Source organism: Nanorana parkeri, unplaced genomic scaffold (genome assembly GCF_000935625.1).
Source record: "Nanorana parkeri isolate BGI_ZX_2015 unplaced genomic scaffold, ASM93562v1 scaffold12, whole genome shotgun sequence".
NCBI lineage: Eukaryota > Metazoa > Chordata > Amphibia > Anura > Dicroglossidae > Nanorana > Nanorana parkeri.
This window is the reverse complement of record NW_017306280.1, coordinates 2775996-2803800: the sequence shown is the minus strand read 5'-3', so window position 1 is coordinate 2803800 and position 27805 is coordinate 2775996. Positions and strand designations below refer to the sequence as shown.

The following is a 27805-nucleotide window of genomic DNA, read 5'->3' as shown; positions in this document are numbered from 1 at the left end:
TCGGCTAACAGTCCAGTCTTTTAACCCTTTAGCAACAGCTGCTCTTGAACATTTAACGAATTCTGCTGTTTTGCTGATACTCGCTCCATGGCTCTGAGCGCCAACAATCATCCCACGTTCAAAGGCTGTTAAATCGCGTTGTTTACCCGTATCTTCAGAAAAAAAATCACTTCTACTGTCGTGGTAAACAACCTGCTTCCCTATTTATAATGGTCTGGCCCTCTAGCAACTTCAGCGCAATCATGGCTAATTTGCCTACAAACGTCAGGTGGTCATAATAATCTGGCCACTCAGTGTATGCTTGTGTGGGTTTCCTCCAGGTACAGTACTTTGGTTACCTCCCACACTCTATAAAGACATGCTGGAAGGTTAATCGTCTCCTGTCTAAATTGGCCCTGTGTGCATGTGAGACAGGGACCTCAGACTGTAAGCTCCTTGAGGGCGGGGCCTGATGGGACTGCCCACCATGTAAAGCACTGCATATTTAGTTGGCGCTATACAAATACCTGTAATAAATAAATATTACTTTACATAGTTGCTGGTAAGTTAAATTGCCTATTAGCTTTTTCTATCTTTAGGGAATGGGAAAAAATGGACACTTTAGGACACATGACACACCCCCACCACCAGAATACCCAGCACTGCACAACTGCCATGGCCATCTTAAAAGCAAAAAAACAATGCATACCTCCCAGCTTTCTGAGAACCTTTTTTTTTTTTTTCTCACACAGGACATTTTTCTGCCCCAACCCCAGATACAAGAAGCATAAATAATTAATATGCAAAATAAATTCATTGGTAACCACTGACTTTTGCCACTACTTTTGCTTTCTATTGGCTTATCAATATACCAAATTCAATAAGGTTGAATGAAAGGTTTAGTTCGGTGTGACTTATGATAGTTAAATTGTACATTATTATTATTATTTTTTTTATAGAGGACTATACATCAGACCAAAACAAGAAAGAGGGACAGTCCCTCCACATGATGTGATTGCACCTACCCCTAAGGGACTGCGGCAGTTGTTTGGGAAGGTGAAATCAAGCGCTATGTAGGCACTGGAGTCCTTGAGAGGTGCAAGAAGTGATTCAGCTTGTCAGCAATCACGCTAAACCGTAATATCAAATTTTAGATCAAGCCATTAGGAGCTTTTTTTATAAGGTTTTAAAGTTGTTTGAATAGGGGAGCCCCTCTTGTGTTCCTCCATGTCAACAGCTGGGCCTCATGTATACAAGAGGTCAAATAAAAGCCAAGCCAGACTATTTCAAGGTCAACGTGGCTGCAGAATAATAGCACGAGCACCAACACAAAGCAAACAACAGCTCAACACCTGTTCTGGCTTCACTGGCCTGCTTCAGTGGCTACAACAAAAACTCGGCACTTTCCAAAGCTGTGCAGCACAAAGGAAGGCACTTTGCCACCGGTGTACGAGATTTGCTTTTCCATATACAGAACAAATACGGTATGCATCACAATACAACTGCTAGGAAAAAAAAAAAAAAAAAAGGAAACAGCACACAGCAAGAGGACAGATGCAATTATTTAAATGAACTAGGTTTTAAAGTGGAACCCAATTCAAAGAGAAAGACGTCTTCAAGTTATAGTAGCCTCGGCTGTCCCTTTCTTATCCCGTCAAGACCAAATGTTGCAAATATTCTCGCTGAGATTGCACATTTTTCTTTTCGGACACATTCCTAAGTTCTGTGTACTGATTATACAGAGCTCACCTTCATCCAGCAAGTGAAACATTTGACTATCAGTGCTTCAACTTTTTAAAGCCATTTGTGTCCCATTGGGGTGATTTGCCATGGCTGCAAAACTCGCCTTCAGTTCTAAGCTGTCCATTGCAGTACCTCTTCTCTGCCACAAGATGTCCTCAGTCTTCTGTGCTCAATGATGTCCAGCATTATTCAACCTTCAAGACTGAGGATATACTTACAGGATTATTCACAAAAGGGGGAAGAGTTTGGAGAAGGCAGAAGTGAACAATCTAGGCCAACATAGCGAACTGCAAAGTGAGCTGAATTGGAGAATTTTTCCAAATCAGATATTTTGGCCCAGATTCTTCACTTCTCCTGCCTTCTCCAAACTCTTCACCCTGTTGTGAATAGCCCTGTATGTATGTGGGGCGTCATGGGCCCTTCCCTTGTGGGGGATGTCCCCAGGGTTTCCTTTATCCACAAGGTACTTCTGCAGAGAGCAGCACTGACTTCATCACGTCAGAATGCATCTGTGAGGACTATCCAACACACAAAGACGACCCTGTGCATGACTGGCACGAAAAGTTCTGGAAAGGAAAAAAGAAAAAAAACAAACAAAAAGAACAAACAAGGAGGAGAAGGGACGCAGAGCTGGAGTTGGGCTTCAAAAGTAGGAAATTGTAGGTCAGCCACTAGAGAGTGAGCAAACAGTCTGCAATCACTCTGCCTACCTCCTTAACAGATGTTAAGATTAGATATTGGCCACACAAGAGGCATCATTTTTAATGAGTCAGCCAACTCAGATTTGCACTGAGAAGGAGCAGTAAGGCTGGGTTCCCACCAAAGTGTATTTCAGCAAGTGAAATCCCATAATTTCCTATGGGCATGGTTCCCACCTGGGCGTATTTCAGCGTGTGGAAACGCGCTGAAAAACGCCCTACGCCCAAACAAGTGCTTCTTTTGGGGCGTATTTTCCTCCGTACAGGAGCTTCTTTTGGGGCGTATTTTCACGCGTATCCATTGGTATTCCCAAGTGTGGCTCGGGGTTAACAAAGTGGTAACCCCTAGCCACACTCGGGAATACAGCGCAGGTCTTACCTTGTCCACGATCCCCGCTGTGTCCTCCGGCCGCTGCCGTCTTCCGGGTTCCGTCCCTTGCGAGCGTCCGTGTCGCAGGGGGGCGGAACCGATGGGAAGTTTGAAAGTTTAAAAAAATACCGCCAGGGAGGTATAAAAACGAGCGTCAAACTCGTGTTTAACTAAACTAAAAAACGTGCTAAAAAAACGCGCCTACAGTAACGCCCAGGTGTGAACCCAGCCTTAAGGAAAATGTTTGTACAGCGCTGTATGCAGGTATGGAATTACCAATTATTATATTGACACAAGTCTTTTTCTTCATCAGTAACACGTTAACCTTATTACATTAAATTGATCTCTTTCACGTGTATATTTTTTTTAAAAAGTGATTGAAAAAGACTAGTGGGACATTTCCTTTAAGTCTAGATCAGCCTTGCACAGGATGCACTGCCAGTATCCTGTGATACAACAGCTGGACTGTCCCTGTACATGCCACATAACATTGCCTTATTCAAATGAGTCTGTCTGCTGCTGCTCCCTGGACAATGAATGAAGTTGGGTGGTACCGACAGAATGCTAATGTATGCATGGGAAACCCAGGGATCGTTCACCCTCAGCATACCCCTGGCGCTTTGTGACAAGTTCACAGGGGTTAAACAATGCACAGCAGCTCAATGCGCAGACAAAAAAAAAAAAAAAAAAAAGTTAGAGTTTAAAACTTACTATACTAAATGTACTACAATTTGCATGACAGAAAAATACTGTGCATATCACACATTATCCTACAGTTTACCATCATTTCATATTGTTTTTAGGTTAAATATTTTATTACAATTTACCAATAGAAAAAAAACTGTTCAGCAAGACATAACATTTACTGTGACCATTGCATGCAACTAAAAGGCAAAGAAGCAGTTATTTCTAAGACCTAATAAGGGTCCTAAAAATGAATAAATTATGATTAACAAAATTATAGCAATAAATCAAATAAAGTATATATGTAAAAAAAATGAATTAAAAATGTATAAAAATATATTAAGATATATATAACATTTTTTTAAATTTATTTCTCTTTTACCTGAAATATTTTTAAAATAATTACACATATAAAGTTCAGGTCCTAGATCTATCCACCCATCCAAGCACACATTAGCTATTTATATTGGAAACAGATTATTATTTTACTGGGTTTACATGACTCAGATGATATACCATAACATTCCCACCTTATTAAAAAAAAGTTCATATTAGGTACCAAATAAAATATGAGATTAAAAAAAAATGACCATGACCATTTAGTAAAACCAAAAAACAGTTTGTCTTGAAAGTTTTAGTATTTTGGTTTCAGGAGATCATTCGAGGCCAAAAATAAGGCTCAACGGGTGTTACTTCCATCCCCGTTAAATAAAAGGCAAGCCTTTTCGGCTGGGGGGTTCTGCTCCTTTTTCGAGCCCCCAAAAAATCTTTTCTTCCCAAGGCTTGATAAAAGCATCAGTGTTAAACCGGTGGCCCGATGCCAAGAGCGATGCCAAATCTCCCAGTTGCAAAACAAGCTGTTTTTACACACCAAAGTAACCACACAGCAGGCCTGCAGAGACACAAGACAGCTGACAGAGATGCCTGTCGCTGTCCCTCTATTGTACTCCCATCCATCCAAATAGCAACATCTGCTCTGCTACAATTTACTTTCTACACAACATTTAGCAAAACTGTGCCTGTGAAAGCAACATCATTAAGGAACTATCAACAAATAAATCGCAAAAAAAAAAGAAAAGTCCCGAACGACAATTGCAAAACTCGAGAGCAGTTTGTCTTGCATATGCTGAGCTTTGCTTGAGATGTATGTGACATTTGCCGAACAATAATAACCCATACTGAGAACACTTTCTTTTAAAACAGCGTCGGAGCTGGGCCACCATCAACTTGCTACTTGAAGACGCAGCCATAACAGTAAAAATGACTATTGTGATGACACTGAAGTTTGTTGCGGAGGGGAAAGCAGATGTTTTAGATGTGCCATGTTCATATTACGAGCTTCTATATCCAGCCGGCTAAAAAAGGACATTATTCACAGAGATGCTGAGATCTCGAGAAGGGATATGAAGATTTCTTTTTTGGCTGATTTTGCTCATTGTGCTGGAAATCTCGTTAGGGTTATTGAAGCGTGGCCGAGACACTTAAAAAGGAACCTATCGTTCAGATGGTCGCCTTGACAGCTCGATGCCATAACATCTAAGATTTGCTTTTGTGGACTCAGCACAACAAAATGTAAAGATGGTCGGTTGAGGAAAAAAATAAATGATATCTCGTTATTCATATGCATAAAACTACATACAAAAAATATATTTTATACACATTATGTAGATGGCTCAATCAGTCCAAGCAGCAGGTATTATTGGGCGAAGCCTAAGGACCCGTTCACACCAGGTCTGTGCAATTAATGCATGGTACCACGCAATGCACCTACCAAAGGGCACTGAATCTCTAGGATGTGCAAAGAAAAGTCAAGTGACACTTGGTTTAGGGCTTGTTCACACCAAATGCAGACCAGATCTGCATGAGTTTCTGCACACGCAGTGCAGTGTGTTTTGCCGCATTTTTGTGCTGCGTTTGACGTGTTCAGGGCCGTTTAGTTTAAAATGGGCTTTCAGTCCGTTTGCATGCATTTCTGATGCGTTTGCATGCATTCCAGAGCAGGAGAAATAGGGCTTGCTGCAGTTTTTTTTACATGCTCTGGAACTGAACGCTGCGGTGTGAACTAGAGCCCAAAATGCCATTGGAATACATTGGACGCAGTTTTGATCCGGTCTGTAACTGCTCTGCTCCTAGAACACGCTTGGTGTGTACTAGCCCTTAGGGTTAACTCCAGGCAAACAGCTAAATACACAGCTGAAATGGATATAAGGAAGTGGTTTCACCTGCCAAAAGGATTTGCATTTCTACTTATCCAGACTTGCACAGCTCTGCCACACAGTACAGCCCCGTCTGGCAAGCCAGGAAACCTGATTTTTTCTCTACTGCAGTTCAGCAACACTTACAAAGTATTGCCTTTCCCCCAGCCAGTGACTGGACAGTGAAAGAAGAAGCAGCGGACCAACAAGTTAATCTCTGCTCTTTCCTTTCATCAGCATGCTCCTTGCACTTTAGCTGAATTGATTGCCTCCTTGTGCTGCTTCTCCATCCCAAGTCTGAGAAATGCTGTATAGTAAATTATAAATGGCTGATATAAAAAGTCAAATTCAAACACTTATTGCATTAAATGATGTTTTAATCAATGCAATGCTCTTAAGTCACCCATGCTGCGACCACCCACCCCACCCCTCCCCCACCAAGATGCCTCGTTATGGAAATGCCCCTGTAAAACTATTACAAATAAAAAATTGGCAAGACATTTTAATGCAAATGTCCATTGGCGATTCCTGATTTGTTCCTGGGCAGCCTGGCTTCCTGACCAGGGCAGCCTGGCTTCCTGACCAGGGCAGCCTGGCTTCCTGACTAGTGAAGCCGGCTTCCTAGCCAATCAGGAAGCTGGGACCCACGGCCCGACTTCCTGATTGGAAAAGAAGCCGGTTCCATGCTCCCTCGGCACTGCCGGTCAGAGGGAGATCTCCCTCTGACCCGAAGTTCCGGTATCAGAGGCAAGTATCGGAGCAATTGGGCGAGTACAAGTACTCGCCCAAATACTTGGTATAGGCACAGATACAAATATAGGTATCGGTGCATCCCTACTATTTATGGCTATCCAACCCCAGGAAATTATACGGCTCTGCCCAACAGCACAGTTCTGTGTAGCAGGGTATGGGACCAAATCTTTCTCTGCTGCAGTTTCACTTACAGGTCCCCTCCCCACCCTTGCCCTGTCACTGGACATGGAAAATGTAGGTACTTACACTGCTTTCAGTTAATAACATTAGATTTAATAAATGTATTAATGATTACAGAGATGCATTTACTTAATAGTAAACTGCATAAACATCTAGTTTAACTGGCTCCTATGGTTACAGAACAGTTATAATTACAGCACAACCAATACTGATACTTCTGCAGAGTACATGACCTGAATTGGAGGGAAAAGATCCTTTATAAGTCAATTCTCTGTCTGCACAATTTTGCATTAAATCACTTCAGATTCAGGCTTCTTGGATTTCCCCCCCACTGAGTACAATAGCCAGCTCTGTGCTGCAAAATGCTTTGTGTACATCAACCAACAACCTGTAAAGGGCACAGTAGTCCCATGTGTGTCATTTCATTATTCCTTTGGTTTCTGAATCTTCATATGACTGTCAGTAACCAGATTCTATACAATAATCTCTCTTTCGAGTTCATAAGCAGTAAATGAAAACTAGCTAGCAGGCGTGTTTAAAGAGGAACTCCAGGAATTTGACAAGTTCAACCGCTCGTTTTGTCTAGGGCAGTGGCGTAACTATCGCCATAGCGACCCAGGCGGCCACTTTGGGGCCCGGGGCACAGGGGGGCCCTGGCGAGGAACAAAGGGGTCCCCCTAATGCCGTGCCGGCTGCCTGGGTCACTATGGCATCACAGGCTGCTGGCTGTCACGGGCAGCTGTGAGGAGGAATGGCAACCTGTCAGTGATCTGTGCAGCGGCACCTTCCTCCTCACAGCCGCTGCTGAGTCAGTGATAGCCAGCAGCAGCGGAGGAGGCGGCGGCGGGGCCCAGCGTTGGCAGCGGAGAAGGCAGGGCCCGCCAACGACCATGGAGGATGCTGACAGCGGATCGGGGCTGACAGGTAAGAGGTGTGAAGGGGTGTGACCAGTCCACCTGAGACCCTGCAGAGCCCACCACAGAGAGCCTTTGGTGGGCTCTGCAGGGTCACTTTCAGGTGGGCTGTTTGGGCTCTGCAAGGGGCGTAACTAGAAATCACAGGGCCTGATACAGAATCCATGACATCACTAAGTCTAATGCAATGTGTTAGACGTCACGACCCCGAGGGACATACCACAGCCAGAGTGGAGGGGAAAAGAGGTGAAAGGTCAGGTGAGCAGAACAAAAAAAAAACAAGCAGTTAACCCTTGCAGTGCAGTGGTGGCCCCACTGCAAGGGTTACCGTTTCAGATTCCTGGACATCTTTTTGTTTGTTAAAAAAAAAAAAATGACTAGGGACTTTTTTGGCACAATTGTCACTCATAGGGCAGCTCGTTACAATGAATGAGATGTTCTATATGTTAGGTTAAAAAATACACATACACGCATGCTCTGTCCCACCCCCATAAGTGTGAATGGAGTCTTAGAAAGTACTGATGATCCTGGATCAAGAAGACAGCCGGGGAGTTGGCATTTTCAAGAGAGGTGAACCGTGAAAGCCTCCCCACATCATTTTTTTCCTTTAACGAGGCCGCAAATTTCACACGTTCAACATTAGCACATTGGGTTTCTTTTCTCCTCTTGGAATAAATCTCAGATAACTGCTGCGAGGAATAAAATTCCCTGCTGACAGTGTTTCGCCTTCACCCACAGAGCCATGCCAAGGCTTGCTTCCTGCGGGGATGGGAGAGCAGAGAACATTGGCTGCTGTAACTAAATTACCAAAAGGAAGTTGTGCTCATAGAACAGCAGTTCCAGATTAAATCAGTCCATCGGGATCACAGATATGATGCTCGAGCAACAACGCAAAGCTTTACTCCATGCAAGTTCAACCTGTGAGTGCTAAAAATGACAGCAAGCATTCAAGTGGAATTATAGAAATAATAAATTTATATTAAATAATATATATCAATATTTATATTAATTTCTTCATTTTTCAAATAAGACTGATCCTGCATCACTAGGGCATTGTTCATATGGTACCTGGCAACGCAACAGATCTTGGGGGAGTGACAATAGAGGACTGGTCAGGAATACAGGGACCGGCTGGTCTACTCTATCTGAAGCCTTCTGATATCAGCTTCTGAGGACCCTGTGGAACAAGACTTGTGACTAGACATGTGCGATTCGTTTCGTTCCAAATCAAAATTCGGACAAATTTTCCGAAATTCGGACATTCAGACACATCCGAATTTCCGAACCCCAAGTGTCTGAATCCTAATTTCCGTTTATCAATTTCGTTGAAAAACAAACAGAAATTGGACATGTGACTTTTCTGGTGTGTTTTTCGGTTTAATGCATCCGAATGGGTCTAAATCCGAATTTTCGTTACGACAATATGGGAGCCATATACAGTATATACCTAAAGCTGAGGCTCCTAGACCCATATGGCATTCGAGCTCCGAATTGCATTCAGGTCTGGGAGCCATAAATATATATTACTAAAGCTGTGGCTCCCAGACCCAAATAGCATTCGGGAGCTCCCAAATGCAATTCGGAAATTCAGATCCTGAATGCCATTCTGGTCTAGGAGATTCAGCTTTAGTATCAAATATCTGTATATGGTTTTCTGTGGTATTCACAACAAATAGTCGTAAACTCATCCGAAACTAACGACAATTCGGATTCCATCCGAATCTGAACCGAATTGAATTTCGGATCCGAATCCCGAAATAACTAATTATCTGAAACAAATTTTTCCACAGCTTACATGTCTACTTGTGACCAAGACTAATGCAGGTTTTACCCTACTGCGGGCCCAATTCTGATATCCCTTTACATGGATTTTATTTGCGGTCTGCATGCTTTTTTGCCATCAGTTTCCAAACATTGTGAGGGGAATTTATCAAAACTGAAGCAGATGTGCATGGCAACCAATCAGCTTCTCTCTTTCATTTTCAAATCTTAACTGAACGAACTGAAGGGAGAAGCTGATTGGTTGCCATGCACAACTGCTCCAGTTTTGAGAAATTCCGCTCTTTGTGTTTGTCTCAGGCTTGTTGACAATGCTAGGAGCCTGGCTGCCTCTGTGTTCTGAGTTAAAGGAGAACTATGGGGTTAGGGCTTTTCCCAATAGTTCTCCTAAGGGTAACGGGAGGACACAAACTAGCGTCCTCCCGTCACCCTAAGCTCAGTATACCGCGAGCTCCAGCTTTTATGTCTGGATTATGTCTGGATCCACCCCGCTGCGTGAGTGACAGCTGGCTCTGCCTATCTCGAGGCAGAGCCAGCTGTACCCGTCCCCTCCGTTCCACGCTGGAGGATTGGAGCGGGGAGGGGGGAATCCAACCCCTCCCCTGTCATGGCAGAGAGCCCTGACAGGATCGAGAAGTGAGTGAACGCCAGTATATGCAAAGCACTCACCTCATAGTTCTCCTTTAAGTAGGATCTGCATTCTTGCTGTAGGACACCATGTCAGTAATAGGGATTTAGATTACATTTGGAGTTTTGGACTAAACTCAGTCCAAACCTGTGCTCCTCCAAAACCAGAAGGAAGCTCCTTCCAAGCCACCCAATCAGCTGCGGATGAGGAATTCTGTGCATCCTTCCCCAAACACGAACTGTAAAATATTGAATAGACCTACGATGACCCCGGATGGTGATGACCCCTCATGGTGATGACCCCTTTCTCACAGCTGCTGCACACATTGTGTCCTCATAATCACTAGTGGTCCAGTAAAACGGCACAGGTTTTTGTCTACAGACACTATCAGGTTAAAAGAAAACATACAATAAGACAGAGTGTGCGGTGGGTGGTAAATGAATGTGTAAAACATACAGGTGGGTGGCCTATGCAGCGGGTGACCGGAACAACTGGTAAGGGGAATTCACATTCCGGGTATCCACTTTCAAAAGCCCCCAATCACAGGTATTTCTACAACCAACTGCTAAATAAAAAACACATTCTATTACATTTAAAAAAAACAACAAATTTGAACGCCAGCCATTTTTATAGTTTATATAGTACAATTAGGTTTTAATTGCGGTCTGTGCCCACATGCGTCCACTGTTTAACAAGTGTGGCATGCTGTACTCCAGAACTGGTATGTGGCCCGGGGGTCAAACGGAGGATGCTGCCATGATCTCAGCTCGGCATGAAAGGACATGACAGAGCCACTTTAACTCCTTTATGTCTAGGGGCAGTTTGTGCTTTCATGACTGATGGCTATAAAGGGGACCCGTACTGTTAACACACCATCTTAATAGTCCTGTTGGTAAGGGCTAAAATAATTTAGTGTGGGCCACATGTCCAAAAGCCTAGGCCTAGTCATGTGATCTCTGCTGAAGTGGAGGCTCAGAGTTTACAATGTCTAGATTCCTATTCAGCAAAGATGTGACAAAAGGCCTACAGAGTGCGTGAACCCAAAATCTATTCTTTAGTATGCATGGAACATCTCACTGTACACAGTTTTCTTAAAGCTCAAAAGGGCAAATCTTCCAATGGAGACAATTGTTTCAGTGACAACTCTTTAAGAGGGGATTTCCCTTTGTAGAAATTTCCTTTCACTTCCTATTGTGTCTCTGGAAGATGACCTGAAGGGAAATATCCCCAATGTCAGCAGAAAAAAACCCCTACTCCATTTTGGCCTTCAAAGATATAGTTGAGGAAACCTGTTCTGAAAAAAATATGGAGGAGATTACCATTGCGGACCACCTCTGACAATGTGCCTGGCTATCATGTTTATCCAATGGTATCAACAATTCACAACAGGTCTCTGACCCAGGGTAAGCATACTGCATTCTTGTTCTGGGTCAGATACTCTGGAAGAAATGGAGCTACAGAATCAGCCGGACAGCCAGGCAGTTAGGATTAGGAGTTTTGATCATTTCTGAATGAACGTGTCTTTACTATCGCTAAAAACGTTTGAGTTGCCCATTGATAACGGATACCACAACTCTTCTGAGAAGCCCTTTGTGGGAGATTTCTCCGTCATTCTACGTTTGATGCCCAGAATTTAAGTGTGATAACAAACTGCTGCGTCATTGATAAGCGGCGACAGACGTAACCAAAAGCACACAGCAATTACGTGCTTTCCTTAAAGGGCAACTACAACAAGCGCTGACTGGTGGAGAAGACCAAATATTTGTAAACATTCACCTCAACCTCATTCATGTCCAAAGTTTTTTAAGTTTTTAATCCACCCCAAAGATGATGTCCAATATATAAACCATAACATTAACAATATGCCAATCTGTCTCACCCTCCTGGACAGCCTGGGCTGCATTCACACCTAAGAATGAGTGTAGCTGTGTAGAGTGTAGCTAGGCTTTTTTTGCACTTTAAGCATTTTTTTTTGCACTCCTTGTAATACAGAAGCAGAATCAACAGGGGTGTGGGAATTTTTAATTAAAAACTACTTGACCAAGGACTAAAGCAGGGGCCCAATCTATTGTCGTGATAAAAGTGGTTTTAACTGTGCTAAGAAGTGCTTCTCATTGGTCAGCATGGTCAGGTGCTCGAGCGCTTGCAATGTGCGAGCAAAATTCAATATGCAGGGTTGCACTGGACAGCAGATAGTACACCTGTACTGGCAAAGGGCAAGTATCATTCACCGAAAGGTAAGTATATCAGGGAGGGGCAGGGGAGCGAGGGGAGAGGGGGCCAGATTTAATCAGGCAATTCTATTTTCCCAAATTACTTTGGAAAGTAAACTTGCCCTTTAATGCACATTGTGCGTGTTAGAGAGTGTTGCTGCCTGGCTACCAAAACATGGCACACAATGGAAAGGGGGCAGCACTCACACATACACAATGCCCTACACATGCGTTTTTTCTTGTTCAGATGACAGGGGTGGTGGAGTTGGTTTTAATTTCTTTTTAAAAAAAAATTTTTATTGATTTAATTTTTTGCTTTTTAAATCACCTATTTTTTATTTTATTATTTCTTACTTTATCTTTTTTTTTTTAAATGTTTACTTTTTTCACTATTTATTTTTTCCACTTAACTTTTGTTTTCACCAACAAGCCCCTGTGTATTTGGAGTTGACACGCTCTCTCTCTGAATACAGTGCGGTCTCACTGATCACACAGAGCAAGTCGGGGGACTGACGTTCTCCGGTTTGCTCCCCATCCTGAAGTAATTTGCGGGGGGGGGGGAAGATCCACGACAAGTGGGCTGCTTAGTGATCGGTGCATCTGTACAGCCACCCAGATCACTTGTACAAAACTGCTCCCCTGGTCTATATTTAGCCCTGCTTGCCCGCAGTAGGGCTAAGTGTAGAAAAAAAAAAAAAAACCTGCCTGGAACTGCATGTCCCAGCCTCAGGAAATAGAAATTCCACATCCCTGGAGCACCTGAAAAACACATGCTTACGTTCCCATTAAAGTCTATGGGGAAAAACATTTGATTCTGCCTGAAAAAGTAGCTCTCGTACTTCTTGGAGCAACATGCTTTTTGCTACTGGCACTTGAGCACTTCAGGTTGGAATCAGCACCTTAGAAGACAATGGGATTTTTAATGTAGATCTGTGGCCTCTAATGCCCTATTCGCACTTGAGCCTTTTGTAGATTGAAGCTACAAAACACTCAGGTGCGAATAGGGCCTTAGAGAACATAGAGACAAAGGGCCACTAGACCAAGACTACAACTACAAGCAGGGGGCAGATATCACTGCTACAGCTCACATGTGATACCCACATGAACACAACGGCTGAGAGAGAGAGCACTGCCCACAGCTATTTCTTGGGCATACCCTCCAAATATTAATAACCTACATTATTACTATAGCATAATATAATGGCAGAACATTATGCAGTGCTGTACATACATAGATTCATTGGCGCCAGACCCCCAAAAAGGAGCTCATGATATAAAAGTTGATACCATGCCCAGATGCACACCAGAGTCAAGTTGGCTGGAAACCTATGTAAAATATGACATACACCAAATGAGAATAACCAGCACACAGGGGGCAAGCATATAAACCCCAGGGGTGAATTTAACCCAGACACCAGAGCTGCAAGTGAAGACTGCTAACCACTGCAACACAACAGGCAGCAGTGCTAAAATGTGTGTTAACATGTGGTTAAAAAAAAAAGTAGTACAATTACCGCTGCAACGCACGCACTCCGGTTGGTTGGGGTACTGTTGAGAATTAAATGGCAACACAACACACCAGGACATCTATCGTGTGGTACCATCGACTCTACGTTAACATGCACAAAACACATGCATTTACCACACAAATTAAAAACATGACAGTCACATCAAAAATTACTTCAAGGTAAAAACTACAATAACAAGTCTAAATATGTGAAAATATACAGTTAACACTGAATATAAAAATATAAAACCGTCAATATATAATGGAACAAACTATTGCATTTTTATCCAGACATTACTCTAATGCAGCAGCCCCCCCACCCACCCACCCACCCCCCCCATTCCCTTTTTTTTTTGCTGAAATGCGTTGATCCAAGATTCATACACACCCAACATATGCTCCTTGCAGTCTCGTACATACAGAAATTCTGATGCAATTATATAGCTGCTTCAGGAAATACACTCCCAGTGACCATGTGAAAGACTCTGGATTCTGGCTAATGAATTAAGTAAACTGTGCTCTTCTGGAAGCTGTGCTAAAGTCAAGAAGTGCATTAGCAGCTACAGTGCTTGGAATTGCTTTTTTAAGCATTACACGCTGTGCTGATGAAATTGCTCACTATAAATATGATTATATGCTTTAAACAAATCCATCTCTTCAAATCAGGGCCGTAGGAAGGGTGAGGCGAGTGAGGCATACGCCTAGGGGGCAGCTGCAAGGGGGTGCTGCCAGGGCGGACCTGGACTTGGTGTCCAGCAGGGGTAAGAGGTGGGCAGGTGGTTTGGGATTTGGATGCAGTGCCGATTGCCTCACATACTATCTCACTCACATGCAGCTCTGACGCGTATTGGCTGTTTCCCGGTGGGGAGAAGTTGAGGGCGGCTGCAGTGCCGATTGCCTCGTTTATTGGCTGATGCACGGAGTTCCCAGCCGGGAATTGGCTGTCAGCTGAAAATTCTGTGCACCAGCCCAATGAAGCATCACACCTTTGACTCTCACACCACCCCACCCTCTATACCCTGCACGCAGCGCTAACAAGTGCTGAAAGATGGCAAGGCAGACTTGGGGACGAAAGAGAATTAACTAAATATGTAATTGGGAGAAATTTTCTGCCATAGCCTGCTCTATCCCCTCATTAAGTAATCAACTGGTATCCTGTACATGCAGGGGCGTATTTGCAGTGAGGCAAACAAGGCGTTTGCCTGGAGCGGCACTTGCAGGGGGGTGGCATTTTTCGCCCCCCTGCAAAGAGGAAAGCCGGCGAAGGGTGAACAAAATCAGGCAGCCTACTGCTGCCTACTCAGGTGGCTTCTAGTAGAGACTGGCCGCGAGTTGCCGGGTGACAGAGGAGGCGTGGCCGGGGCCGAGGGAAACGTGGCCCGGCCACCGGAGTCTGCAGGCGGGTCCAGGAAGCCGTTGTGTCGCCGGGTCTAGGCACGGAGCTGGGAAGGAAGACTGCTGATGGGACCGCGAGAGAGGCGGCCCGGCCGGCGGAGGCTGCGGGTGGCTGGAGGAAGAAGCTTCGGCGGCTGGACGAAGATGCAGGAAGAAGAGGCATGTCCGGGAAGCAGGCTGGGTTATTTTATTATTTCTTACCAGCATGTGTGCAGGGAAAGGCACCTTGTACAGCCCATAATAGATCCTGCACAGCCCACTTGAGAGTTTCTGTGCAAGGTCTATGGTGGGCTCTGGTGGGGTTTTCAGGGACTCAGTGCTGTGCAAGGTCTACGGTGGGATGTGCCTGAGACCCTGCAGAGCCAACCAGAGATCCTTTACAGCCCACCTTAGACCCTTGCTTCCCTGCAACGCTAAGGCCTCATTCACACAGCTAAGTGTCGGCCCATACAGATCCATGCGGCATGCACGGTCGTAACAGGCCGTACCCGGGAAGGACAGGTGTTGCGTGTGATTCTCTATGGGAGGATGCGGCCGTATGCACACCCGAACTGCACATCCATGCAGTGTCTGTGCTCAGACACCTGTCTGTGTACGAGTATGGACACCGGCACGGACGTGCAGGGTGGGCGAGCGTAGGGCAGAGTACGGCCGCATCCTCTTATAGAGAAGAACAGGCTGCTGCGTACAATCACAAGCAGCATCTGTCCTTCCCGGGAACGGCCCGTTACGACCGTGCACGCCGCATTGATCTGTATGGGGCGGCTCTAAGCAGTGTGAATGAGGCCTAATAGCACAGCCTGTCAGAAGCTGCAGCCAGCAACTTGACAGGTTACGCTAAATGTCTTGAACAGGCATCGGTGGGACAAATTTAGAGGGGGGGAGGGGGGGGGGCGAATTTTGTCTTGCCTAGGGCAGTACGAAACCTAAATACACCACTGTAGTTAGCACTAAAATTCAGGGAATTTTAAGATGTTTGGTAAAGATATATACAAGTACAAACGTCAATGCCAACGCATTGGGAGTATTTTCTGCCATAACCTGCTCTGTCCACATCACCCCCTTAAAAATCCCTTTTGCTCCCCTGCTCTGTCCCCATCACCCCATGAACAGTTTTAATATCATTAATTTCCTTGTTATTTACTTTCTTTTAAAAAAAACCTCGGGGGGTTCTTGCCTTGGGCACAAAAGGAGCCAACTACGGCTCTGCTTCAAACCAACCGTGCTATTTTTTCCCCCAGCAAATGTCTTTTCTACGGCTGCAGAATTTCTGGAAATGTGTTAGTCTCAGGGCTTCCTTCACATGTGAAGCTATAAACAGTTCAACAAAAACAGGAAATTGTGTCATGCATAGTTCTAGGAGAGCAAGTAATTTGTAACACTGTCCTCGAGTAACGGGTGACTGCTGTGGGACTCGCTGCTGCACTGGAAGGTTTACCGCCATAACCCACAGCATAGGAAACTATGAATGAACTGGAAGCAGAAAGAATAAAATAATTCCTCAGCCGTGGGGAGAGCAAGTGCCAACATGTCTCAACGGTCATCGCCCACCCCCCACCCTTTCTCTGCAGCATTAGGTCTATTAAAAAAGGGACAGGTTCACTTTAATCTTTAAATATCCACTCCAGAAAAAGTATATTTAATGAACTGTCCAGGGTACCCCAGAAGTAGGAGCAGGGTACCCCCTAAGACAAGACATTCTATTAAAATTTAAATATTAAATAAACTCTTGCTGTTTATCTAGGTTAGTCATGCACCCTCTGTATGGGACTGTGGTCTCCTGTCATAGTACAATAGCAGAAATATAAACAAACTTTTTTTTTTTAAATATATAAAAGGAAGGGATAGGAAGGTTTCTGGTTGAGTCATTTTGTCTTGTTTTTTATGTCCGGTAACTGAGATTTTCCCCTCACTTTCTGTCTCACAGACAAAACAGGAAGTGAGTGGAAACTAGGGATGCACCGATGCCATTTTTTCCAGACCGAGTACCAATAGTTTCCCTCAAGTACTCAGATACAAATTACCAATACCTTTTTTTAGTGTCATGCGACAGTTTTTATAAAACAATACAGACTAATGATTTTAGTACAGTGGTGGAGCGCCAGGGCATGGTCGCAGTTTTGACCCTGGTAGTGCTGTTTAGGGACTACTAATCTTAACAATAGATTATACAACAATGCAAAATGCCACCAGCTATAGGACTACATATCTCAGCAATACATTATACAGCAATGCAGAATAGTAGTATATACATTTGCTACATAAATTTGTGCGGCTGCTTTGCTCTGTGGTGCCAGCCTAATGTCTTGTCTCAGGAGAAGGGAGATGTGTGGAGGGTCTCAGCAGGAGGGAAATGTGCAGTCAGCGGTTCTCAAGAAAACTGCCGTGAGGTCCCCAACAAGTGCAGGACCTAAGGCAGCTGAAATCAATTTGAAAAATTAAAGCTTCAGTATTCGTTTTTGGTATCGGGACATTTTCACAAGTACGAGTACTCATGAAAATGCCCAGTATCGGCACCAATTGGTGCATCCCTAGTGGAAACCTCTCCAAAAACAACAGTAGAAAAAAAGTATGTGTACACTGTTCTAGATCCAGTTAAAATCTTCTTTATTCAAAGCATAAAACCAGATATAGCAGTCCCATTAATGCGTTTTAGCCACAAGAGGCCTAAAATAACTAGGATTGAGGCCTCTTTTGACTGAAACGCATTAGTGGGACTTCTATGTCTGGGTTTATGCTTTGGGTAAATAAAGAAGAAGAAGGTTTTAACTGGATCCAGAACCGTGTGAAAATACTTTTTTTCTACTGTTAATGACGAAGGGCTGGTGGAAGCCTTGGTTGTGCACCGCTGTTCGGTGGAACTGCATTGGAGGGAGGAGGTAGGGCCCCTTCTGTGAGCTTCTCTGAGTTTTTCTTGTGAGCTTTTCTCCAAAATAAAGTTGAAATGGAACTGAAGGCATGTACTGTGGGCCGTGTACTGTAGCTCAACTCCTAATGATGGAGTATAAAGTTGTACTTTGACTCACTAGCATGACAAGTATAGATCCAACCTGACATAGCACTGCAGAGCTGTAGAACCTATGTTTTGGGCCTTTGCCATAAGAAGTTATTTTCTACAGACAATGGCTGCTCCACCTCTTCTAGTGTCCTTGACACGAAGCATCTCCTAATCATATCAGCGGCAAAGCTGTTAGGGGTTCTCTGGACTTCAGGGTATGGCACCATCACTTCATATTTGCTGGCAGAGAGAGTTGCAGAATACCCACTGAACAATTCTGGGGAAATCTGTACAGAGCTGGATGCTGCCGCTGGCACAGCCCAGAAATGTGCCTAACCTCCCATTCACACTTGAGCGTCAGTGAATTTCTCATGTTTACAAGCTTCAGGTGTTTTTGTTTTGGCCCATGGAAAGCAGTATCATCTGTAACATGTCATCCTCCTAGTATCTGCCCCCTGGTTTTTCTTTGTTGTGTCTTGTGCTATTAGAGCTCCCAGTCAAGGAAAACTTAAATTTCTTCCTAAGCCCTTTGCTTTGTTCTTATAATGGGCATCACTGGAGTCCTCATCAGGCCAATGAAAGTCTCCACATTATGTGTGGGCACTCCTAAATCCTCTTGCTCACAGGCCTGAGGTCGGCACAAAAAATGTGCAAAAAATGCACTGAAATGCTTATGCCGCATGTTTTCATGCACACCCATTGAACTCTTAAGGGGCCAATGTTTGCTCGGTGTTAAAAGCCGAAACACGACAATGGCACCAGGCAGGGATGCCCCCTATCCCCCTTGCTCTATATCTTGGTGATGGAGCACCCAGCCAATGCAATTAGAGGCAATGACTCAGTGCGGGGACTTAAGATAGGATCCCAAGACCACAAACTGGGTCTCTATGCGGACGACTTGCTACTATACCTCTCGAACCCTATGGTGGGCATATCCGCCTTACTGGAGGAATTTAAGCTCTTTGGCCGCTTATCCAACTATCGGGTGAACCTACAGAAGTGTGAACTGTTGAACGTTTCCTTACCATAAGCCGAGGCAGACTGTGTGAGTGGCTCTTTCCCTTTTACGCTGAAATCCGATCAGCTGACTTACCTGGGGGTCCGCATCCCGGCAGACCTCGCTGACCTATACCCCTTGAACTATGCCCCCTTACTACGCTCCGTTGAAGATACTCTTCTCACGTGGATGAACCTTCACCACACCTGGTTTGGTATAATAGCCCTCTTTAAAATTAACCTACTTCCTCGTTGCCTCTACCTGTTTCAAACCCTTCCCATTCGTCTCCCCACCCTCGGATCCGATACAGTCCTCACAATGTGGAGGGAACGGGGCGGGCCGCTCTCCCGGACTTGGAGGTCTGCTATAGAGCCACTCAATTATCACACCTGGTAGAGTGGTTTGATACGGGGGACCCAGCTCTCTGGGTTTCCATAGAGCGGGAATTGACTCCGACTTCTCTAACAAATCTCCCTTGGCTTCCATCTGTGCGTCGTCCCCCCAGTTCTGCATTGCCCTTTTTTCTTTCTCCGGTGCTCAAAGTGTGGGATTCTACGATGCTTAAGTACAAACTGTCCACTCCTCAGGGCTTGATGACCCCAGTCCTGGCCCACCCGGAGTTCCCTCCGGGATGTGGGGTTAGGCGATTCCTAAGTTGGGAGCTAACGGCCCCCTCGTACATTTTCCGGGGCATCTGTGGGGGAACTCTTAAACCCCTGGCTCATTTTTTTGATCCTGACCCTGTACCGTTGGCTGCTTGGTTCGCTTACCACCAACTCCAACACTTTGCACTTAGACTTTCCTCTTCTGGCACCCTGCAGGTGCCCCTGACTACTTTTGAACAACTGTGTGTCACTGGAGAATCCCCTCCTCATCTCATATCATTCCTCTATGACTTCCTACTTTCCAGCCACATAGAGGGCCCTCCCTACTTTTTGTCCCCATGGGAGAGAGAGTTGGACGCGGTACTCTTCGAGGAGGACAAGCGGAAATGCATCTGCTTTACACATAGCCTCTGCATGTCCTCAGCGGTGCAGGAACACAATTACAAACTTCTAACTAGATGGTACAGGGCTCCGGCTTGGATGCACCAGATTTTTCCTTCCCTTCTGGACACCTGCTGGAGATGCCAAGCGGACGTTGGCACGTTAACACACATCTGGTGGAGCTGCCCTCTGATTGCACCCTACTGGCGCACTCTCACACGTATACTCGAAAATGACCGCTAGCGAACTCCATCTCACGCCCCAAATGGCCATACTGTCGATCTTTCCAGGGTCCATCTCCAAAGCAAAGAAATCCCTCCTGAGATTTTTTCTGAATGCTGCCAGGGCACTGATCCCCAGGCATTGGAACTCCCAGGTGATCCCTACCTTGGGGGAATGGACAGTGGAACTATGCCGCCTAACGAGATCTTAGGAACTGCTGGCCGAACGGTCGGACAGGTCTGAGACCTTACTGTCCAGATGGAGGCCCTGGATGCTGTTCATGGCATCAGATGAGTTTAGGGCAATGGCTTAGAGGCAGGATCTATTCTCATTGAACACGTAATATCCCCCTACCCTCCCTTTTTCTCTTCCTTTCGTCTCTTCTTTCTCTCTGTTGTATCCTTGTCTTGTTTGTTGTGTGTCTATGTTATGTCGTTGCTATCAGGTGGCTTCTAGATGACGCAATCTACCTCACCTGTTACTGGTATCTTGCCCTTCGTATGATATCATGTTTCTAGTTGGCTGCAGGAGGCCCCGGGCCTCACCCACCTCAGCTGAGTTGGTCCCATCCAGCATGGGCCATTGCAACGGAGTCCCCCATGATGGGGGTAGGTATCTAGACGGGGTAAGTCTCGCTCTAGGGCAATGTTACATATTTGATGTTGGTATTCATTGTTGCCATGTTATTATTTTCCACAATGCACACTTATTGCTGCCTTTGTAAGGGTGGCTTGTCCCCCCACCTCCCCCTTCTTTTTTGTATGTTTCTACGATTTATTCTTTGTGCAAAACTTTAATGAAAGATATTTCTGTAAAAAAAAAAAAAAAAAGCCGAAACACGGCACTTAGTTGTGAACGGTCACCATTGATCAGAAAAGATCTGGTCCTGGTCTTACAATAAACTGAAACAGATAGTAATATTCGCTCTCCATTATAAATAGGCCCCAAAGCGTTCTCATCTACCATGACAGCTGGATTCCCACTGCTGTTTTTGTAATCCAAGTTACAAAGTCAAAGAAAATAATTAAAAAGCAGTGGCTACAACAACCCATCAGAATCTTCTTTAAAGTGACATTAAACCCTCAGATTTTTGAACATAAAACAATACTGTAATGTGTGCCTTACTGTAACCCATGGTTGTTTCCCTTCTTTGCTGCTCTTCCTTTTAAATCTGTATCTCTTCTCATGCTGGGCAGAAGTTGTGTTTTGCAGCAGACTGCCTTGTCTCTGAAATGGATACATGGTGTCTGTGTGTAGGTTCACAGCCTGGGCCAGCACTACAGGAAGAGGCACTCAGCTGCAAAGGGAAGTTCTTCCCCAGCATGAGAAGAGATAAGGATTTAAAAAGTAAGAGCAGCAAAGATAAGGGAAACTACCATGGATTACAGTAAGGCACACATTACAGTATTGGTTTATGCAAAAAAATCTGAGGGTTTAATGTCACTTTAAATTTACTAATCTCTCCATGAACCTGGAATCTTAATGGCTTTGATACCATAACATTTTTTTCAAAAAACACAAACATTTTCAGTGCACTAGGATTTGACACCTTACCTCGTTTGTGAAGCCAACCTTCTTTTACAATCGCTACTTCATTCATAATGACGGCAATGTTTCTCGGTCGACAGCTCGCACCAAGATGCCGAATTAAAACCAACAGCACCACAGGTAGGTAGGTTATATCTGAAACACAGAAAAAAATCCGCAAGCTAAGTGTTTATATAATAATACGCAGGGCACAGTATGGGTTGTAATGGGAGCAGATGGTGTGTGAAGCGCAGCTTGCTGCTGTGGTGGCACACAGCTACGCCATTATGTCACAACTTTCCCAACACCTGTATGATGCCCAAGGCACTAGTGACACCCAGCCATTTTTCTGTCATGAAGAAGTATCTTGACTTACATCTCTTGGTTTTATATAATATCCTGAGGCTTGTATCATTAAATTTAAATATATGGTCCAAACTGTACAACTTGTAGTCTTATTTCATGTGAGCTTTGCCAACAGAATGGATAGAAGGAAGGATAATAATAGGTAGGCGAAACCACAAATCCCATCATGCATCTGTCTTTGGGAGTCATACCATCTTGCAATGGCTCAGGGAAATTACAGAGCCTTAGAATCTCTCATTGGACTTGTAGTGGCACCACAGCTGGAGGGCTGGAGTTTACCTACCCTTGTACTTTAGTATTCCCGTTAACCCGGGGAAAGGGCGGAGGAGCTGACCAACATGGACAGTAACTAGACATTTCCAGAAGAGGAGAGGGCTACGCCATGGCAGAAGGGAGAGGCTGTGCTAGGGATCTTACTTTTCCTAACAAAGTCAAGTTTAACAGAACATTGCAAGTTTAAATTTTATGGGAAAGGAAAAACACTTGAAGCAAGCATTTAATATACATAATTTTTCTGAGTTACCTGGGATCTAGTTTAATGACTCAGCATATAAAAACATTTCACATAATTGCGCACTTCCTACTTTTTATGAACAGTTTGAGGAAGGCCATTTTCGGTTCCACCATGGCTGTGGACAAAGCCAGCTCCATAAAGATATGATTGGTTTGGTTCAGAGGAACTTAAGTGTCCTGCACGGAGCCCTAATCTGAACCCTAGTGAACGCCTTTGGGATGAATTTAAATGCCAATCTTCCAGGTCTTCCCATCCAATATCCGTAACTGTCCTCACAAATGCTCTTTAGCCAAATTTTTTTTACAAATCCCAATCCAAAACTTTTTGGAAACTTTCCTAGAGTAAAGGCTGTTATAGTAGGGCCAACTCTATATTAATTGAATTGTATTTTGGAACAGGATGTCCAACAAGCTCATATTAGGTGTGGTGGACAGGTGTCCACAAGCCATACATTGTAGATGGATGGATATTTTGTGCACATCTTTGGTGAGCAGAACTTTCAAAAACAGACACCACGCATACATATAATTCAGTTTGAAAAGCACAAATTATCTGGGATGCTGAATGCAATTACAGAAATTGTATGATGCCTCATTACACAAAAGAGATGAATGGTGGCACAAAGTACCAGGAGATTAGCTACACCTGTTTGACAGGCCAACTCTCCAAACAAAATGTCTCCTTGTCCCCAAAGACAGCTGACTGCAACCTTTGAGTATATAAGTTTTCTATCCAGGATCAAGATATCACTAGGAGTTAATAGGGAAATAAAAGGCAAGATTACGAAAGATATCAAACCAAGACTAAAGTTAAATGTCGGGATAGGTAAATATTGTCTAAATACGGATAAGAGACATGTATTCTTAATTAGACCTTGGTTTGCTTTGTGTATTTCTTCGAGATCTCTGTAGTAATCCAGTTTAACACTTTGCCTCTCTGCAGGAGCTTCCTGTAATAAAGACCAGTCACCACTACTCTCTCCTCGTGCATGGTGACTTGTCTTGTGCATGAACCCTCCTGAAGTTATCTGCAGGCAGTCTGCAGCAGTAAAATTAAATATGGGTTTAGCTTTAAAATGGCTCATAAATGGCAGAAGTGTATGTGCTGAAAATTACTACAAGTCAATTATAATAGGACAGTGCATATTTGCAGCATTGCATTTGAGCATAGGAAAGTTTCCACCAACTAAAAAAACTTTTCTCTATGTAATAACTTTGTAGAACAATATTTTTTATTCCAAAAACAGTATATCCAAAACAAACAGCAGGCATGGGAAAATATTCTCATTCCATATATTGTTTTGGTATTATATTATTTGTGCGCTATAGGTTTAAAGCAAAGGTGTCTCGAAATAAATGTAAGGGCTACAAATGCTAACCTGCTTAAAATCAGAGTTGCCTGGCTTATGCTGACCATTTGGAGTCTATACATTGAGTCATAGGGGGTGATTTACTAACCTAAAAACACACACACACGCACCAGGTGCGTGTGCATTTTTACACAGCAAAACGTATTTATCAACGTGTCACATTTTCACGCCGTTATGGCGCGTTTTTATGTATTTACGTACGTGTGCGTCATGTAGCATGCGCCATAGGCTACACGCCGCTCTAATAGCGGCATGCAAGTCTCTAAAAGCATATTTCCACTAATGCCATATATGGAAAAAATCATGCAAATGATGCATATATAATGCTGCTTCACAGTTTAGACAAAGATGGTTAGCTCATGCATTTACATTCCTGCATTCATCAACGCAAGCAACACAACGTAGAGCTAATTTACACAACATCACCTTGCAATTCATGCAGGGCTTTGCACAACACTCCTGTTGGGTGTGTACACACTACAAAGGTGTCTAGATTCCACCAATAGATCATGCTGGGAGGGAACACACTACAGAGGTGTATACTTGTTCTTGGCGTGTTTATAAGGTTAGTAAATCAACCCCATTGACTTGTAACAGAGAATGTATGGATGTCTTGTTGCACTCCTTACCGGATATCCCAGTTGCCGGGGAAGGGTGCTTGTAATGACTGTGGAGGCGCAGCACAAATTATATAAGGAATGTCACCAGCACACTACTGAAATTAATTTTATACCATTTTTTGGGGACAGATAGAGCTTTATTTTGGTGGTATTTAATCACCACTGGGGTTTTTATTTTTTACTATAATTAGGAAAAATTAAAGAAAATTTTGGAAAAAAAAAAGTTTTTTTTTTACATTATGTTAGGAAACATTATTACCCAGTTTTTTGGTAAAATATAAAAGTCAGGGTCACGTCGGATAAATAGACACCAAACATGTCAAGCTTTAAAATAGCACGCACCCGCGAAATCGCAGAAAACTACCATACCCAAAATTGGCCATAGGCGACAACTTTAAAAGCGTTTACTGCTCATCAGTTTAGTGTTATCTGCTCCGCCGGCTCTACAGCCGGCGGATCGCTTGTATGGTAACAGGCATCGCGGCCTGTTTTTACATTTCGGCCGTTTCCCGCTCGCGCGTGCTCAGCGGCGCGCGCGAGGGGGCATGTCTCAGATCTAGAGAGCTCCGGGCCGGCCGTTTTTTTACTACGCCCGGCCCGGAAGTGGTTAAAAGGATCACCAAGTGTTCATTTATATCAGAACCATGTCAAGTTAAGCAAGCGGTTTTGGGGCAGCGCAGGGTCCCTTTAACAGGCTTAGCATTGGAACTAGTGACTAAGTCCGCAGATGAAATGCAAATAATGGGACTTTTCCACCTGCCAAAGAATTGTGTGTGAAACTGAAGTCCCGTGATTCAGGCATCAATCCCAAACCGAGCACGTCCTTAACCTCCAGTGTAGGACAGCTTGGGGAAACCCTTGTCTGCTTACTAGACAATGATTGTGCAGCATTCAGCTCACGTCAAAACGTTCTTAGTCAGCACATATGCGCTGAAAAAGAATCCGATTGGCTTCTAGAGCTGGCCTAAGCCCTGGTTCACACCTAGGCGTTTTTGAGCAGTTTCGAAAAACGCTTTTAACTGCCTAACACATGAAATCCCATGATTTTCAATGGTCCTGGTTCACACCTGAGCAGAAAAACGCCAGATGCCTAAAAAGGTACAGGTGCTTCTTTGGGCAGTTGAGAGCGCTTTTCCTCCCCATAGACTTCATTGGAAATGCCCAAAAACGCACAACAGAAGCATGTTGCACATTTTCCTGAGCGTTTTTTGCGTGTTTATACGCGCTTTCTTCCATTGCCCACAATGGTCTATGAGCTGCCAATTAAAACGTGCATCTTCATGTACGAGCATTGAATCACGCATACAAATGTGCGCATATAACCGCATGCTGCTAACGCACGTACTAGCAAAACCGGTGCCACCTAGGTGTGAACCAAGGCTTAGTGCTATAGTAGAGCAGTTTACAGGAGGCCAATAGCTTTACCAATCCAGGTGCTTCTGCTAGTTGTATGCAAAGTGTATCTAAAGCTAAACTTTTTTTTTTGTCATTTTGGATAGAGTGGTGAGGGATTAGAACCCCTGTACGGTTTTCAATGGCTGTCTTTGTCCCTATTAGGAAGGTTTACTCCTAACACGTTCTAGTGACCCATGTAACTGGCACTGAAAGTGAGGGAAAATCCAAAATTTGGCGTTATCAGAAAATAGGAGACATCTTCCAATGAGGACACTGGCACTGGTATTGAATGTACAAGAGAGATTTTTTGTAAACCCTCCAAAAATGTTTTTGCTTTAGATAAACCGTGAAACAAATAAATGCATTAGAAAAGTCATTATACAATCTTAAAGTATATTTACGTGGAGTTCAGATTCAATGAAGTGTTTCCCTACTCATGGGCTCCCCACAAGCTTACTATTCGTGATTGAATACTTCTTTAAAATGTGCTACTATCCCACTATGTATTGTTAGGTAAATGTAAATACCTACCCACCAGGTAAATGTAAAATTAACTTTACCTGCTACATGAGCCATTAGGGCCCATTCTGATCACCAACAACTCAGGCAGTGCTTAATTATGGAAAATGGACCATAATCACATTTACTTATGTTGTAAAACCATGATCAATCGCAGAAGTAGAACTGTGATTTCTGGTTGCTCAATAGCAAGCTTGTTTCTTAAAATGTAAGAACGATGATAAGATCTATTGCATTGGAGTTATCAGCAGATAAAGTTTGTACCGAGGCACAGTACAACGGATTATCAGCAAAGTACATGCTTCATGCCAAGTTAGAATGAATGTACACTAGTATCACACTGCAAACCTCAGTGACATACGTGGCTTCCCAGTATGGCAGAAGACATGGCTATATGTACATGACTGCAGGATGTGCGATAAAGAGATTACACACTTTTTAAAAGGGAACTAAAAATGTCAAATAGATGTGCTATATGGCCAAATGTTTGTGACCACCTTCCAATCATACAAATTATACATGAGCTTTTTGGACATCCCATTCTAAAACCATGGGCATTAATATGGAGTTGGCCTCCTATAACAGCCTTCACTCTTCTGGGAAGGCTTTCCACAAGTTTGGAGTACACGTGAGAATCTGTGCCCGCACTACCAAAGGAGCATGTGTGAGGTCAGGTACTAATTTTGGCTGAGAAGACCTGGCTCGTAATTGATGCTCCTACTCATTGCAAAGATGTTCGGTGGGGTTTAGGTCAGGATTGTGCACGGCATGAGTTTCTCCACCCCAAACTCATCAAGCTACGTCTTTATAGTTGGCTTTGTGTATAGGGGCACAGTGATGCTGTAACTGAAAAAGGCCTTCACCAAGCAACAAGGGAGGAAGGGCCCATTTGTCTAAAATGTCTTTGTATTCTGTAGCATTAATAGCATCTTTCACTGTAAATGCGTGAACTCAATGATTTGGAGGGGTGTCCCCATACAACAGGAATTTCCCAAATAAAATTCTTCTTTGTGGTGCCCTAGGGAGTCATTCAGCCTCATCAATATAAGGCTATTAGCTATGTAATTTTAGTGATTGGGTTAACATCTACTTTAAACAGATATTGTCATCTGCAATACAGCTTCCATTCACATAATATGCAGCAAGAAAACATTACAACACAGTTCAGTGATCACAAGCTTGTACTGCATGTGGTAAAGCTGAATGATTAACTGGCATTGCCTCTTTTACCTTTTGGGACCCCAGCATTGGAAT

General features: G+C 43.9%; 1 protein-coding gene across 1 annotated transcript in view; it reads right to left on the bottom strand.

Moving 5' to 3' along the window:
- Positions 1–27805, bottom strand: part of AKT1 (AKT serine/threonine kinase 1) — a 114263-nt gene that overhangs the window by 67271 nt on the left and 19187 nt on the right. Inside the window, exon 2 of the mRNA XM_018556636.1 lies at positions 21796–21924. Within this exon, the coding sequence (XP_018412138.1) occupies positions 21796–21841 (46 nt within the window). The 5' untranslated portion in view covers positions 21842–21924. The remainder of the gene's footprint in view (positions 1–21795; positions 21925–27805) is intronic.